This window comes from Pavona decussata, unplaced genomic scaffold (assembly GCF_977016875.1).
Source record: "Pavona decussata unplaced genomic scaffold, jaPavDecu1.1 SCAFFOLD_376, whole genome shotgun sequence".
Taxonomy (NCBI): Eukaryota; Metazoa; Cnidaria; class Anthozoa; order Scleractinia; family Agariciidae; genus Pavona; species Pavona decussata.
Genome location: NW_028145751.1, coordinates 118,015 through 136,367, shown reverse-complemented (window position 1 = coordinate 136,367; position 18,353 = coordinate 118,015). Strand labels below are relative to the sequence as shown.

At 38.5% G+C, this 18,353-nt stretch overlaps 1 protein-coding gene across 1 annotated transcript; it reads right to left on the bottom strand.

The window, feature by feature from the left end:
* Positions 1-26: 26 nt before the first annotated feature.
* LOC146452188 (uncharacterized) lies at positions 27-17,119 on the bottom strand. The gene is made up of 7 exons (XM_085098104.1): positions 16,965-17,119; positions 6,445-6,783; positions 4,846-5,319; positions 4,639-4,741; positions 3,253-3,410; positions 1,076-1,178; positions 27-418 (listed from the first exon to the last, which is right to left on the bottom strand). The coding sequence occupies exons 1-7, from the start codon at positions 17,047-17,049 to the stop codon at positions 412-414; spliced, it is 1,269 nt and encodes a 422-aa protein (XP_084954230.1). The 5' UTR covers positions 17,050-17,119; the 3' UTR covers positions 27-411.
* Between the last annotated feature and the right edge of the window lie 1,234 nt (positions 17,120-18,353).

Genomic DNA, 18,353 nt, shown 5'->3' with positions numbered 1-18,353 from the left:
TTTTTTTTGGAATTACTTTGGACACGGAATTGAAATACTTTAAATCACTGTACATAATGTTACATGTTATTGGTCGGTTCAAATGAAACATTTGAATTAAAAAAGACTGGTTTTCACTAGGACATAAGCATAAGCACAAACGCCGCTCAAGCAGGTGAGAACATCTGCGACATAAGAATAAGACCGCCACTCTCTTGAGACAAAATATTTATTAAGTAGTTAATAAACATGTAATTATTACGATATTTGACGTTTATTAAACCTGTAAGCCCTTCGTTTAACGAAATGCGAGTAACTATTTATTGCACATGTATGTTTTAGCAGTCGAGTTTTCTACTCATTTGCTTTGTTCACGACTAAAGAAAAGTTGTTTTTGTCGCTGTATCCTCTCCAAGGTTCTTTTTTCTCTCTCTAAATCCTGTAAGAAAAGAAAGTTCTAATTAGATCTATAGTATGATGACACCAATGCAATGTAATAGTTCTCTTAAACTGCGTGTATATTTTTAAAGGTACCGTGCAATTTTGTAAGACTTTTATGAGCGAAAGACCATCATCCTCCTATCCAGTGCCTACGATTCGTTCGATCAGCGGTTGAACCGTGTAAAGAAAAACCGTGGAGCTCTAGAGCGACATGCGCATACACATGAACTTTTTAGAATTTACCAGGGACCAGTGATGATCACAATTCACCAGGGAGGGCAAAATAACACACTAGGTAGGATTTCACCAGATCTGTTACAGAGGGGTGTATTGTGGACTCGTCCCGGCGGTATTGGGTAAGCGACATCCCAGACGGTACCCGGGTATCGTGTGAACACACCCTTTAAGTATCTAAAGTAATATAATTCTTTTACCATCATGTGCGAATCAATGAAGTGTGGACACAAAGTTATTTCTCAGAACGTTCATTTTGTCTACATGAAACATTAATCAGATGTGACGACAAGGCTTGATTGTAAATGTCCTTGTCGTCAGACCTTCAGTGTTATTAGCTGTAGCATAGTATACTCAAGTCAAAGTGTTAACGTTTAACAAATTCGCACATTGAAAATTAGGAAAGCCCTTTGTCACTTACTTTGTAGCTATCCAAATGACAGTTACTACAATAATAAGGACGCCAAGGCACACCACAGCGACAGCCACGGATAACAGGACCAGGATCGTTTTGCGTTCCGATGCTGAAAAAAAAAAAGAATCACTGACTAGATCATCATCCTTAGCTCCCACGAGACTCCTGTAGCTCAGTGATAGAGCATCCGAACTAAAAGTAATCGGAAGGTCTTAGGTTCGACTCCTGAGGAGCACTCGGAATTTCTTTATCCGAGTTTGCCTGTGTCATTACTGAATAATACATCATTTTCATTTGTTCACCAGTCTAAAAACATTACATCACATTATCTTTCATTGCGCATATGCCACTCATTGACATTCCAGTCCTATCAGTATGCAGGATGTTTGTCCTATAAACCTAGTTTAATGGCCTTAGCTCCCACGAGTCTCCTGTAGCTCAGTGGTAGAGCATCTGAACTAGTAATCGGAAGGTCTTAGGTTCTACTCCTGATAGGAGCACTTAGAATTACATTTTCCGAGTATGCCTTTGTCATTACTGAATAATACATCATTCTCATAGATCATCATCACCGCTAATAAACCTGATGAAGACTGGTATTGGCCAGTCGAAATATCGTGCATTCAGTCCTTGCAGTAGTGCTTTTGACTCTCATTTCTATTTCTTTGTATGTTCATACAAAACGTCTTAATCGTCTTATCTTTGGGTTTAGAAGGTCTGTAAGGCCCAACTGTAGTGTTGCATTAACCAAACTTTTTAAATTAGAAATTTGCGTGATAACACTCCTTGAGAAAAAATTCCGAAACTCAAAGTAAGTGCTGATTCACTGTGTTTTTCGTCGAATGGCATTGCTTGGAACTTTCTTTGTGTATTCATTCAAAACTTGATAACGCCTTATCTGTGGTTGCAGAAGGTCTACGAGGCTGAACTGTCATTCAATATCCGCTCACAATCTCCTCAATTTCCGTGCGGCGGACACCTATACTTAAAGGAACCTCCACTCCCACAACAAAATGACGGTAAATTGTCGGAAATAGCGTCTAAATTCTAAATTTTAATTAAAAAAATAGAAGTGACACTCTAGTGTCCTAAAAATTAGATATAATTATCGCCTATTTTCGATTTTAAATTTCCCAGGCGCCGCCATTTTGGATTTCATGACGTCATACGGTTGCCGCTATTGTCAGTAAGCAGAAGTTCTTTTGTTTGAAACAATTGAGCAACCGTATTACGTCATGAAATCCAAGATGGCGGCGCCCGGGAAATTTAAAATGAGAATTAGGCGATAATCAAATTCTGTTTTGTCCGAAACAGAAATATTTTTTCCATGTTTTCCAACGAAATTTTAAATGCGATTGTATTTTCTTCAATTTAACGTTAATTTATTTCAAGAGTGGAGGTTTCCTTTAAGGTTGATCTCCAGGCTTTTCACTTACGGGAGTTTTGGTTGAAGCACGAAGGATAAAAATACCCAAAAGATTGTTTGAGACGTTTGTGATGCTGAAGCTGATGTATGGACAAAAACAAGCATACAGTTGTCTTCGTAAAGACTGAAGACCAACGATATCGCCTTTAAAGTTAAGGTACGTATCTATCTATCTATCTATCTATCTATCTATCTATCTATCTATCTATCTATCTATCTATCTATCTATCTATCTATCTATCTATCTATCTATCTATCTATCTATCTATCGTATTTTCTACAATTTAACGTTAATTTATTTCAAGAGTGGAGGTTTCCTTTAAAGTTGATCTCCAGGCTTTTCACTTACGGGAGTTTTGGTTGAAGTACAAAGGATAAAAATACCCAAAAGATTGTTTGAGACGTCTCTATTCCACAGCAAGAATAGACCAAACAGCATATACAGTGACGTGGTTTTCAATAAGGTGTCGAATATTATTTGCGTTTGCCTAGGTATTACTGTACATCACTCCACAGAGATTGGTTAAACAATGTTTGCACCACTCAAACAAATAGAAGTAAAAACAAATTCAATCGGGAGTCGCTCCGGTTATTTTCTCTCCCTTCCTGATGTCAATCATACGCATTTTCTATGAGCGATGATTGGCTTATTGTGTTAATTGCCAAGACTGTGATTAATTAGAGAAATGACCTTGGTTTTGGTTTGAGCACATTCATTTGAAAACCACTCAAACAATAAAAATGATAGCGTACGTACCAGCAGCACCAGATTGTCCTCCCCCTTTATCATCAGTCCGTTTTGCAGCAGACGAGGCCATTGGTATTGACTGTGTCCCTGATGGTGCGATAGACAATAATACTGATGGTTGCTTGGATCCTGGCACTGATGGTGTCACTGTCCCGACCTTGCCAGTCCTGTAAAGGAAATTAATTTGCCGAGGTCAACGAAAATTTTTTCAGCCTTCGCTGCGGTTTGAAAGCACATAAAACCTCTGGATTAGATCATAAGCGCTCTGTCCAAAGGTGCTACGAGGATGAGGCGGCTACCCACACCAGGGAAATTAATTCTACACCAGAAAGGAATAAAATTGACCTTAACCTTTTTACAATCTACCAGGGACAGGGGATGACCACAAGGGGAGGAAAAATAGTACACCGGTAGGTAGAATTTCACCAGATCTATTACCGAGGGGTGTATTGCAGACACGGCTGGTATCGGATAAGCTGCATCCCAGACGGCCGCGGGATGAAATAGTTCCGATATAAAGTGGTACTCGGATATCGGGTAAACACAGCCTTTAAGTCTCTAAACTAATACAATCCCTTTACCATACGAATCAATGAAGTGTGGACGCTTATTTATTTGTCAGAATCATTGTTCGTGAGCGAACATCAATCAGATAACGACGAGTCTTAACTGCTATTCTTGGTTTTCAGATGACGTCATAAAAAACTGAAATTTATAACTAAACACTATTTTGGGTTATTATCTTCATCACATATAAGAAAATCTAAATTTCCATCGGCTTGCTTGTTTTCAGCCGTATAGCATTCTTTGTTTTGAAAATAGAGCAGTTTGAATTTTACATTTTTGCGCAGTGCGTGACAGAAGGATTGCTGCTCTAAACATGTCACGTACATGAAAACATCGATTCGCCTTGTGTTTTTTTTAGGTCTGATCAGCTAACATGTAATAGAAGCGTCAATGTCAATGTGTGAAAGTTCAGCAGAGAGAAGAAAGGCTTTGAAATAGCCAAGGTAAACTCCAGATGTTTTTGCTGGTTTCCGGCCGCCATGTTGGTGCCCATCAGACGGGGCACCAACATGGCGTCCCATACTAAACTCTGTAATTTTCCGTGGTACATTTTCTCGAATAACTCGATTAGGAGATATCGCACAGCCCTGTGGCTTTCACACGTTGTTTATGTATCACTCTTCTACAACATATCAATTTCTTGACTTTATCTATTGAATGATTGAGGATTTTATTCTTTCACTTGCGTGACGATGTGTGAGGTGAAAACCACCCATTATCCTTGCCATCAGACTTAGTCTTATTTGCTGCAGCATGCTATACTCAAGTCAAAGTGTTAACGTTTTACACATTTGCACATTGACAATTAAGAAAGCGTTTTACACTTACTTTTTGAATATCCAAACTTCAGCTACTATAATGATGAGTACACCAAGGCACACCACAACAATAACCACGGATAACAGGACCAGGATCATTTTGCGTTCGGATTCTGGAATATAATATAGAGAATTGTTTAGTGGGTGATGATGATGATGATGATGATGATGATGATGATTTGAAAAACTACTCAAACAAAAATGGTACCATACTTACGAACAACGACCGCAACCGTTGGTCTTTCACATATAACGTCAACCGGCTTTACGGAAGATGAGGTCACTGGTTTTGACTGTGTCCCTGATGGTGCGATAGAAGGTGACACCGATGGTTGCATGGATTCTGACACTGATGGCTCTTTGGACTGCGACATTGATGGTGTCTCGAATTCTGACACGGAAAGTGCCCTGAAATGCGACATTGATGGTGTCACGGATTCCGACACCGATGGTGCGCTGGATTGTGACATTAATGGTGTCACGGACTCTGACACTGATGGTGCGTTGGATTGTGACATTAGGGGTGTCACGGATTCTAAGACCGATGATGCACTCGATTGTGACATTGATGGCGTAACGGATTCTGACCTTGCTGGTGTGCTGGACTGTGGCATTGATGATGTCACAGATTCTGACACTGAGGGAGGGCTAGAGTCTGGCATTGAAGTTGACATGGATTGTGATGCTGAAGCTGGTGTACGGACAAAAACAAGCATATAGTTGTCTTCGTGAAGACTGAAGACCAACGATATCGCCTTTAAAGTTAAAGTACCTATCTATCTATCTATCTATCTATCTATCTATCTATCTATCTATCTATCTATCTATCTATCTATCTATCTATCTATCTATCTATCTATCTATCTACCTATCTTGTTTATACTGGAGCGAAGACATGGAGCGACTTTCCCTCCAGCTTAAAGGAAGAGAGCTCCTTGAAAATGTTTCTAAGTAAACTTGACTCTTATGCTATCGCCACCAGAAAAACATCAAAGTAGATTTATCAAGTCACAATGTAATGGATAAAACACGAGCAGCAGTGTTTTATCGGGATCACTGCCGAGTGGTTTTAGACACGATAAAACACGTGCTGTGAGTTTTTTGAACAGCTTTAAAACCATTGCTGGAAAAGCGTGTGTCAAGAGAGTTCATAAAAATGATGTTTTTGTAAACGTTGGAAATTAGCATACGATAAAAAACATTAAACAACTCATACTAATAGGGGAAAAGTTTTATCGGGTTTTAAAGCCACTGCACGTGATGTTTTATCGACCATTTGATAGGTCAATGGGCTTATGAATTATTAACCAGTTTTTGAAATGTTTGTAAATGTTAAGACCAATTATTGTAATAAGTTTTTGTTAATATTAAAATTATTGTATGTGCGGATTTCATGTAAAACAAATTTAATATTTTGTTTATTTTAATTTGATAAAATGACGTATGAAAATAAAAAAAAAGATTCTATCTATCTATTTATCTATTCATCCACCTATCAAGAAGGTTAGAATTGTCTTTAATAGGGTTAACTTAATTGGTATTTGTAGATCATTAATTGAAACTCTACTTTACTTTTTGTGAAATTGTTTGGGACTCTATAGGTGAGGTCCAAATTATTTTTTATAATTCTATAGGGAAATATCACTTTTTTTAGGGATAAGGAAACCAAAGAAACTAGCCAAAATCCCTAGAAGAGTATGAGTAAAAAACAAACAATCCCTCATGTGCCGCCAGGTAATTTATTTAAATTCAGTCCAGAGCGCTCTTCCTTGCTTCGTAATTACTACAGAGCAAACAAACATCCTACTATCAGTACCTGGTGTTGTAGGTGATGCAGTGGACAGTAACTGCGTGGTCATAGGTGCGGGTGTTGTTGTTGCTATAGGAGTGTTTTCATCGTTGCATAGACTTGTGTTGCAGCAAATACTACTACAAGATTGGATGGCGTAGTTGCTAGACGCGTTCAATGAACTGCAAACTGAACTACAAATAGGTGCAAAAAAACAGTTTCTAACGACAGTGCTCGTCAATGTAACTGCATTAAATGCTGACAATGACAAACATACGTCAAGGGGTGGTATGCATTGCACTACAACTGCATTAGCATTACACAATGCCTCACTTGTCTCGTTGCAATTGGAACATGTCAGAAAACCTGTTTAAACAAATAAAACACTTTCAGTTATGGTAGATCTGTAAGTGGTTCATACTAAAACATTTCAGAGCCAAACCTTTTCAAAACATTATGGTGGGCGACAGAAATTCAGCGAAAATTGGTCTTTAAGTCTATCATCATATACGCCTTCAAAGAAACTTCAGTGATTTTACACTGTTAAAGATCAATTTTCAGCTCGGGATATTTTTATTTAGTCAAGTATTAACCAAACTTCCGTCTAAATTACTAAATTTGATTGGTCACCAAAATGTTCATTCAAAAAGTTGATCAACCCGTAAGCGTAAGCTTCAGTCTTATAAACAGAATAAGCTTAACACGTGCGCATTTTCCATAAGAATATTTTTCCTAAAATAATCGAAACAACTAGAAACTTACAGTAACTACTACAGAGCAAACAAACATCTTATTTTTTACCTGGTGTTGTAGGTGCTGCAGTGGACGGTAATTGCGTGGTCATAGGTGTGGGTGTTGTTCTTGTTGTTGTTGTTGTAGGAGGGTTTCCAGAGTTGCATAGACTTGTGTTGCAGCAAACACTAGCACAAGATTGGATGGCGTAGCCGTTAGACGCGTTCAACGAACTGCAAATTGAACTACATGAAAGTTCCAGAGAGCATCCTCTAATGACAGTGGTCCTTAATGTAACTGCATTAACTGCTGTCAATGTAAGACATGCGTCAAGGCCGACTGCGCATTGCCCTGGAATCTCATTAGCCTTGCATAATGCCTCACTTGTCTCGTTACATGTGGCACAAGTCAGAGAACCTGTTTAAACAAATAAAACATTTCAGTTATGCTAGATCTATCTAGATCTAGCTATCTATTCATCCACCTACCAAAAGGTTAGACCTGTCTTAAACGGGATTAACTTGATTGATATTTATAGGTCTTTGATTGAGCCCTACTTTACCCATTGTTGTATCGTTTGGGACTCTATAAGTGAGACCCAAATCAATACTCTTCAAAAACTTAAAAACAATGCGGCACGGAGACGTTGTTATTGACAGTGAACACTCGTCTTTCAGAGAACAAGCTCGTGACAGGATTAATGAAAGAGAAGACGAAGTTAACAAAGTAACTCACTACCGTCCGGGAGGTCGTGGGTTCAAACCCCGTCTGGACCATCACTCAGGGCCTTTAAATAACTGAGGAGAAAGTGCTCCCTTTGTAGTGACATCTGCACAAATGGTTAGACTTTCTAGTCTTCTCGGATAAGGACGATAAATCGTAGGCCCCGTCTCACAACACTTCAATGTTCATAACCCTGTGGGACGTTAAAGGTTCCAGAAACTAATCGCAAAGAGTAGGGCATGGAGCTCCTGGTGAGCTGGTCTGGTCTTTTTGCTGTTTCATGATTTCATGGGCTGGGTGGGTAGGATGAGGTCGCTAATGGACATACGCTGATGTAAACCGCATTTGAATGTATATATGAATAGAAAATGCGATATATAAATGCATTATCCTTACCATATGATGAAAAGCTGTCTTTGAGAAAGAACGAAGAACTTTCAGTTATGATAGATCTGTAAGTGATTCATACTAAAAAATTTCAGAGCCAAACCTTTTCAAAAAATTATGGTGGGCGACAGAAATTCAGCGAAAATTGGTCTTTAAGTCTATCAGCATATACGCCTTTAAAGAAACTTCAGTGGTTTTACACTGTTAAAGATCAATTTTCAGCTCGGTATATTTTTATTTAGTCAAGTATTAACCAAGCTTCCGTTGAAAATTACTAAATTTCATTAATTACCAAAATGTTTATTTAAACAGTTGATCAACCCGTAAGCGTAAGCTTCAGTTTTATAAACAGAATAAGCTTAACACGTGCGCATTTTTCCTAAGAATATTTTTCCTAAAATAATCGAAACAACTAGAAACTTACAGTAACTACTACAGAGCAAACAAACATCCTATTTTTTACCTGGTGTTGTAGGTGCTGCGGTGGACGGTAATTGTGTGGTCATAGGTGTGGGTGTTGTTGTTGTTGTTGTTGTTGTTGTAAGAGGGTTTCCAGAGTTGCATAGACTTGTGTTGCAGCAAACACTAGCACAAGATTGGATAACGTAGCCGTTAGACGCGTTCAACGAACTGCAAATTGAACTACATGAAAGTTCCAGAGAGCATCCTCTAATGACAGTGGTCCTTAATGTAACTGCATTAACTGCTGTCAATGTAAAACACGCGTCAAGGCCGACTGCGCATTGCCCTGGAATCTCATTAGCCTTGCACAATGCCTCACTTGCCTCGTTACATGTGGCACAAGTCAGAGAACCTGTTTAAACAAATAAAACACTTTCAGTTATGCTAGATCTATCTAGATCTAGCTATCTATTCAGCCATCCACCAATATGTTAGACCTGTCTTAAACGGGATTAACTTGATTGATATTTATAGGTTTTTAATTGAGCCCTACTTTACCTATTGTTGTATCGTTTGGGTCTCTATAGGTGAGACCCAAATCAAAAGTCTTCAAAAAATTTAAAACCATGTGGCACGGAGAGGTTCTTTATTGACAGTGAACACTCCTCTTTCGGAGAATAAGCTCGTGACTGAATTAATGAAAGAGAAGACGAAGTAAACGAAATAGCTCACATTGATGAAAAGCTGTCTTTGATAAAGAGCAACATAAAGTGCGAGACATCGTTCGCGAGGAATTCAATTCAATTCAATTCAATTCAATTTATTAAAGCACATTTTTCACGAAGGTAAGGCAAGAATGCACTAGCCCGCAAATAGCATAGGCTAATCTAGGCGGGTAGTGCAGTTGATTAATTGAGGAATTCAAAGCCATGAAGGAGGCTAAATCTGAATAGCTTAATCTTCTTTAAGAACATCTAAACTTTTTTCTAATTCTGGTACTGCATGGATCAAAGCAAATGTTGGCCCTATTTTTTATTCTTTTTATGAACTATCAAGAACCATTCCTTCCATTACATCATCATTAAGACGAATGACATGACTTTCTTTCATCTCACACTAGCGGGTTTTCACATAAACAAACCAAAGACATTTACAGTCATTGCTTTCTATCAACTTGAAACTTGCCATGGGTGTCTGGGCCGTGGCCGTTATATACAACTGTTGCGACAAAGGTTGTTAAAAAAAAGGCCAAAAAGCGTACGCGACAACCCCGAAAGTTAGTCTAGGAAATACTCTACAAATTTCAATCAAAGCTCGGAATCCATAATGCCTCGACCGTACAGCGAAGACTTGAGATGGCAGGCAATTTGAATTCTGAGCTTTTATTGAAATTCATTAGGTTTTTCTCAGACTACCTATTGGCATTGTGGCGTACGCTTTCACGCTTAAGACAACCTTTGTCCAAGCTGTCACATGATGCGCGCATTTCTTCAATAGAAAATCGAAATTTTTTGTTCTGAAACAAATTTACACGCCATCGGGGAACATAACAGGTCAGACAGTTTTTCAATAAAAATTAAACCAAATTCTGGGATAAGTCTGGTTAAATTTAACTTGAGGTCGACCCACACACAAAATTTAATCAGGGTTCTGCGAGCAGAACCATTTCACGGATTTTCTACCGGGCCTGACAAGCGAATAGCGAGACGTGATCGGTACTAAACCGTACCTCGGGGTGCCCCAAAATCCTCATTGAATTCTCCTTGAGGAGTTCAGGATGTCTAGCCAGTTATGACTAGCTGTAGGCATTTCAACTCACTTTGAACTTCTGTTGTTGGACATGGTTGAGTTAAAACTAGGCTGTGTCATCACATCGATTCACACTTCAAATGTTGTCATTTACTAGCACTCTGTCTTTAAACTGTATTGATATTACTTCACCGCTTGTTGTCTATGTGTGGCCGGTTTCCCATATTTTACTCAGTTCAGGGCCCGGTTGTTCGAAAGCCCACTAACGCTAATCCACGATTAAAAGTTAATCAAGGTTTTCATCTCGCTCGTTTAAATTAAAATGGGTTTAAAGGCTAATGTCAAGCTAAAGGTGCAGAAAAGTCTACGTCAATACTGAAGGACAAAAAAAATATTTTTAAAGAATCCTCATTGATTAGTAATTAAACTCTAGTCAAAGTTCACATTAATCCAGGATCAGCTTTATCGGGCTTCGAGCAACTGGGCCCAGTACTCAAAGCTCTTGAAGTGCTTAGTGTGAACACACCTATTATATGCTCGGCACGAAGCCTTGTTTACCCTTAACAAGTTTAAAAGACAGTAGTTAACTACTTCCTGGAGCATTTGAGGGAAACAAAATCTCGTTCTAAAAGTGCTGTAGTTCGCGATGAATAGTAAATTACTGTAAACCGTATTAAGGAAAACCGGCGAATTCTGACTGAGAAGGCGATAGACATTCAAGATGGAGGATGTCTATTTGTAACTATATATAGCGCTTAAACCTAGAATTTGTTGTAGAAAATTAATATATCTAAAACAAATGTAGGAAACGTGCTAAAGATGGACGCCTTTTCGTGGCTCTAAATGAGTGTAAGCATCCGTCAAAAAAACCTCCATTGCTCGAAAGTTCAGTTTTTCGATCTGTTATCCCTCAACCCTACGATGACCAAAAAGGAACTACTTGCTGCTTAATGAAGCATAAATGAAGCACAATATAATTTATCATCTTAGTTTGCGGTAAACTAATCAGCAAAACGGAAAAAATATGTTTGACGCACTATAACCTCTTGTAACTTCCTTTTGTGTTTGAAGAGAAGGGTGAGGGGTTGGGGGTCGTGAGAAAGAAGGAAGTTATCCCGGACAAAAGAACTTGCACGCAAAATAACTAAGCATGTATTGTTTCAGTTGTGCTGTTTGCCTGAATGTTGTGGAATCTAAGAACAACACTTTACTGACATGAAGTTTTTTTGTTGTATAATTTACCTATTTCCTACCTGAGTTAAAAGAAATATATGAACTGTCCTTAGCCTGGGATACCGAGAACGTAGATGTTAATTTCTTGAGAACAGTGACGAAATTTAGTGCCTTTTTCGGTTCAATTTTAGGACTTTTTTAACATCAAATTCCTGCCAGTTGTTCACTGTTTATGTTGGATAAAAAACTGGCATTTTCCAGGACGTTTGCTAGACGGTTAACAACTCTACGTACTGCCGAAACTTTGAGTACTCAAGAGGATTATTTATCGCGTTTATCAGTATAATACATAACTAACGTATAATACAGCTCAAGGAAAACTTGATATAAATTAAACCACGTTGAAAGTTTTTCTTTTTTTTTAATACAAAGACGTTGGGTGGTTCTACAACTTATAGCCGAATTGTTTACAAAGTCGGCTATCTTTAGCGTCTGTATCGTGTCGAGCAAAGGTATTTGTAGTTCACCAGATTGTTTCGCTACTTGGCAAAACATTTTTAAAGCACTTCCGAGATTCCCTGTCAGGAATTCAGTATGACTACACCTTTTGTAGCCAAACTGAATTCACTAAAAAAAAAAACAACACTTTGTTTCTGTGTAAGATATAATGGACAGTGAAAATCCACTCGGTTGCGATGGGTGCGTATATAGTAACATTGTCTTTGCATGTGTTCCCGTTGTACAGGGGCAAAACATCCCATTACAAACCGAAATAAGTTAGTTAACTAAACTTACCAGACGAAGGCGTCTGGCTCAAGGCTCCTCCAATGAACAACAGAATTAAAGAGATCGCAGACATGGTTATCTTGTTGGAAGACATGTTTGTTGAACTGCTTTGAGCTCTTATTAACCGCAGTTTGATGTTAGTCAAATGATACCACACTGACCAATCTTAAGAGTACTTATTCCTAATTTGTTGCCGAATATTCTGGGGCTAATATTTCCGCAAGATTGAGTACTGTGATCAAACAAAATACCAGGCCAAAAGTTCTATTCAACTAACAAAAGAAGAACCGAGTATTGTTAATGCTCTTATGTCCCCCCATGCGCTCACAATTTTAAATTTAACCGGTTCGAACTGGCAATAGGGTATTTTACAACATGAGCGTGCGTGCGTCGCGCCAGTTTGAGCTGTTTTATAATTACGGAAATTAAATAGTTCCGTATCAGCAGTTGTCTTTGTTAATATAGTCATTTTCAATGGTCACCAATCCAGATCAGAATTGTAAACGAGAACCCGTTAAGGGTTAAAATCACCCGATTGTAGAGTCATTAAATTCACATCTCTTTCGTTGCGCTGAACCTTTATATCCTTCATGTGCAGCCGGTCAAATTATAAGAATCCCCCACATACAAAAATGCGTCTGCATGCGTGATGTAATATTCCGTTTTTTATCGTGACGCGGAACTCTAGATCTTCTACTTAACGAATAGATTCCATGTTGCGGTGCGTCTGTTCAGCAATACAGGCTCGTAGCAAGGCTAAAATAACTAGGGGGGCCGAGGAAAATGGTTAAACAAAACTACTTCCCCCCCTGCCCGTCGCCCCAAAAAACAGACAGATTAGGGAGTTTAAGATGCAACGAGAACATAAAAAAGCAGTAGATTTAGTAAGCAAATCAATAACTTTGCACCTGCGTCACACTTTATGGTACATTTCTTTGCAGTTTTTTTTTTTGTTCTTTTTTTTTTACGCGGACTACCGCGTAAATTCCTTATTTCTCGTTTGACGGAGGAAGTAAACAAACGAGGACAAATTTTTTTTCCTCTTTTTAAATTTGGAAGCTGGCAGTGAGAATCCGACTGTAGGAGAATTCTGCTCTTGAGAGGACATATTTGTGTAGCTTTCGACAACGCGCGAATACTAATTTTTTACAAACTAAGGGCATTTATATTGCTATCAATGAGCAGGTGTCTTAAAAAACAAGTAGTTTATTTCAACAGCTTTCGCGGTTTGAGATTGGTTAATTTCGATCCATTTTGGTTCTTATTTCCGATTCACAAGGTAGGAGTGCCTTCGTTGCTGGTGTATATGAAAACAAACTGTTAGCGAAAGAAACTGATAGGTAGTAAACAAATAATGGAAGGTTGTGAAAAGGCGCTTGCAGCATCAGAGTTCAAGACTGATTGATCAGTGCAGATTAATCTGTTTAATTATCATTTTTTGGCATATCGTTTTTTAACTTCCAAAAATTCTGGGGGGGGGGGGGGGGCTCAAGCCCCCCCTGCCCCTCCCCCTGCTACGGGCCTGCAATAAGTTCAAGTTCATTTGTTCTCACTTATTCAAATTACAATAACAAACAATAATAGTAAGTAAGAATAGAATAGAAATAGAGCTAGCTTTATACCATGTTTAATTATGCATTACGTTTGAAAAGTGCGTAACAGCCAATGGAGCGAATTAAATCTTTCGAGTTGGCCAACACTACAGTGCATTTACTAGTGGGAGGTTATTTTCAAATAACTAGTTACAAAGCTCTGGCTAAACTAATCTGTATTGGAAGAGGACGGAGTACATAAATGATAACAAATATTAAATGAAATAAGTAAACAAATAGAACTAAATGATGCACAGATGACGTCAACATGTGGTCAGAACAAATAGTAGCTCACTTATGCTCTTACCACATTTTGACGTTTTCTTTGATCTGTGACATTGTGACTACGAGGAAGAAACAGCCGCAGGCATCCCGCAGGACGGAAAACACTTGGACTGAAATAGCTAACAGGATCAGATGACATGAACTCCGAAAAAAATTACTGCCTCTTCGTTTGTTCCGCCGACACCTTGAATTTAGTTGTGTCCAGGCAGACTTTGCTCAGAGGACAAGCTTATATCTATAACGTTGATGGAAGGGGGGGGGGGGGGGGGGCGCATTCCGTGTAATATTTTTCTTCTGAAGTTGAATGTCCGTTGAAATCATGGGATATAGTAATGTTTTCTTCCTCTTCACACGAAAAACAACTGAAGAATAGAGAACTCGCGAGGCTAGCTTTCCTGTATTGACGTCAATGCCCTTTTGTTGTGTAAATATCATGAGGTGTCCAACCTTGTTTGGTATATTCATTCTAGTCACAACCTTTTGGGAATACCACTAACTTTTGGGTGGCCATGTGAGGGTGGCCTGGACGCTAAGACCCCTAAGACCTAAAATCTCTCGAAAGCTCAGACAGATCCCTCAAAAATTGGTTCAGGTTTAATTTTAGGTTTTTATATTTCCACGTTTTCGAATAAATCACATGAAATACACTTCGAGTCTGTTTTGGCAGTTGAGAAACACTATTTGAATTTATGGCCAAAGCCTCTCAATAGGCCATAGCGAGACGTGACCGGTACTAAACCGTACCTCGAGGTGCCCCAAAACCCTCATTGAATTTTCCTTGAGGAGTTCAGGATGTCTAGCCAGTTATGACTAGCTGTACGCATTTCAACTCACTTTGAACTTCTGTTGTTGGACATGGTTGAGTTAAAACTAGGCTGTGTCATCACATCGATTCACACTTCAAATGTTGTCATTTACTAGCACTCTGTCTTTAAACTGTCTTGATATTACTTCACCGCTTGTTGTCTATGTGTGGCTGGTTTCCCATATTTTACTCAGTTCAGGGCCCGGTTGTTCGGAAGCCGATTAACGCTAATCCACGATTAAAAGTTAATCAAGGTTTTCATCTCGCTCGTTTAAATTAAAATGGGTTTAAAGGCTAATGTCAAGCTAAAGGTGCAGAAAAGTCTATGTCAATACTGAAGGACAAAAAAAATATTTTTAAAGAATCCTCATTGATTAGTAATTAAACTCTAGTCAAAGTTCACATTAATCCAGGATCAGCTTTATCGGGCTTCGAGCAACTGGGCCCAGTACTCAAAGCTCTTGAAGTGCTTAGTGTGAACACACCTATTATATGCTCGGCACGAAACCTTGTTTACCCTTAACAAGTTTAAAAGACAGTAGTTAACTACTTCCTTAACTACAAAATCTCGTTCTAAAAGTGCTGTAGTTCGCGATGAATAGTAAATTACTGTAAACCGTATTAAGGAAAACCGGCGAATTCTGACTGAGAAGGCGATAGACATTCAAGATGGAGGATGTCTATTTGTAACTATATATAGGGCTTAAACCTAGAATTTGTTGTAGAAAATTAATATATCTAAAACAAATGTAGGAAACGCTCTAAAGATGGTCGCCTTTTCGTGACTCTAAATGAGTGTAAGGATCCGTAAAAAATCCTCCATTGCTCGAAAGTTCCGAGTTTTTTTATCTGCTTTCCCTCAACCCTACGCTGACCAAAAAGGAACTACTTGCTGCTTAATGAAGCATAAATGAAGCACAACATGATTTATCATCTTAGTTTGTGGTAAACTAATCAGCAAAACGGAAAAAATATATTTGACGCACTATAACCTCTTGTAACTTCCTTTTGTGTTTGAAGAGAAGGGTGAGGGGTTGGGGGTCGTGAGAAAGAAGGAAGTTATCCCGGACAAAAGAACTTGCACACAAAATAACTAAGCATGTATTGTTTTAGTTGTGCTGTTTGCCTAAATGTTGTGGAATCTAAGAACAACACTTTACTGACATGAAGTTTTTTTGTTGTATAATTTACCTATTTCCTACCTGAGTTAAAGGAAATATATGAACTGTCCTTAGCCTGGGATACCGAGAACGTAGATGTTAATTTCTTGAGAACAGTGACGAAATTTAGTGCCTTTTTCGGTTCAATTTTAGGACTTGTTTTAACATCAAATTCTCGCCAGTTGTTCACTGTTTATGTTGGATAAAAACTGGCATTTTCCAGGACGTTTGCTAGACGGTTAACAACTCTACGTACTGCCGAAACTTTGAGTACTCAAGAGGATTATTTGTCGCGTTTATCAGTGTAATATATAACTAACGTATATTACAGCTCAAGGAAAACTTGATATAAATTAAACCACGTTTAAAGTTTTTTTTTTTTAATTCAAAGACGTTGGGTGGTTCTACAACTTATAGCCGAATTGTTTACAAAGTCGGCTATCTTTAGCGTCTGTATCGTGTCGTGCAAAGGTATTTGTAGTTCACCAGATGATTTCGCTACTTGCCAAAACATTTTCAAAGCACTTCCGAGATTCCCTGTCAGGAATTCAGTATGACTACACCTTTTGTAGCCAAACTGAATTCACTAAAAAAAAAAACAACACTTTGTTTCTGTGTAAGATATAATGGACAGTGAAAATCCACTCGGTTGCGATGGGTGCGTATATAGTAACATTGTCTTTGGATGCGTTCCCGTTGTACAGGGGCAAAACATCCCAGTACAAACCGAAATAAGTTATTAACTAAACTTACCAGACGAAGGCGTCTGGCTGAAGGCTCCTCCAATGAACAACAGAATTACAGAGATCGCAGACATGGTTATCTTGTTGGAAGACATGTTTGTTGAACTGCTTTGAGCTCTTATTAACCGCAGTTTGATGTTAGTCAAATGATGCCACACTGACCAATCTTAAGAGTACTTATTCCTAATTTGTTGCCGAATATTCTGGGGCTAATATTTCCGCAAGATTGAGTACTGTGATCAAACAAAATACCAGGCCAAAAGTTCTATTCAACTAACAAAAGAAGAACCGAGTATTGTTAATGCTCTTATGTCCCCCCATGCGCTCACAATTTTAAATTTAACCGGTTCGAACTAGCAATAGGGTATTTTACAATATGAACGTGCGTGAGTCGCGCTAGTTTAGGGTGTTTTATAATTACGGAAATGAATAGTTCCGTATCAGCAGTTGTCTTTGTTAATATAGTCATTTTCAATGGTCACCAATCCAGATCAGAATTGTAAACAAGAACCCGTTAAGAGTTAAAATCACCCGATTGTAGAGTCATTAAATTCCCATCTCTCTCGTTGCTGAATCTCCATATCGTTCATGTGCAGCCGGTCAAATTATAAGAACCCCCCACATACGAAAATGTGACTGCATGCGTGATGTAACATTCCCTTTTTTGCCGTGACGCGGAACTCTTTCACTTAACGAATAGATTCCATGTTTCCATGTTGCGGTGCATCTGTTCAGCAATAAGTTCAAGTTCATTTGTTCGCACTTATTCAAATTACAATAACAAACAATAATAGTAAGTAAGAATAGAATAGAAATAGAGCAAGCTTTATACCATGTTCAATTATGGATTACGTTTGAAAAGTGCGTAGCAGCCAATGGAGCCTTCCTTATAAAGCTTGCGAGTTGGCCAATACTACAGTGCATTTACTAGTGGAAGGTTATTTTCAAATAACTAGTTACAAAGCTCTAACTAAACTAATCTGTATTGAAGGAGGAGAGTACATAAATAGTAACAAATATTAAAGGGAATAAGTAAACAAATGGAGCTAAATGATGCACAGATTACGTCAATATGTGGTCAGAACAAATAGAGCTCACTTATGTTCTTACCACATTATGACGATTTTTGTGGTCTGTGACATTGTGACTACGAGGAAGAAACAGCCGCAGGCATCCCTCAGGATGGGTACAGTGACATCATCTTTGCACCGGTTCCCGTTGTAAAGGGGGCAAAAATCCTAGAAAACCTAAATAAGTTGGTTAACTAAACTTACCAGACGAAGGCGTCTGGCTCAAGGCTCCTCCAATGAACAACAGAATTACAAAGATCGCAGACAGAGTTATCTTGTTGGAAGAAATGTTTGTTGAACTGCTTTTAGAACTTATTAAGTGCAGCTTG

What these genes read in the sequence shown, in the direction of transcription:
- LOC146452188 (XM_085098104.1), bottom strand. Translation starts at nt 17,049, where the DNA reads ATGTCTTCCAACAAGATAACCATGTCTGCGATCTCTGTAATTCTGTTG. An exon ending in TGCATCACCTACAACACCAG is followed by an intron (nt 5,320 to 6,444) that starts GTACTGATAGTA and finishes TCCGTACACCAG; the next exon opens with CTTCAGCATCACAATCCATG. An exon ending in AGGACAATCTGGTGCTGCTG is followed by an intron (nt 1,179 to 3,252) that starts GTACGTACGCTA and finishes TTTTTTTTTCAG; the next exon opens with CATCGGAACGCAAAACGATC.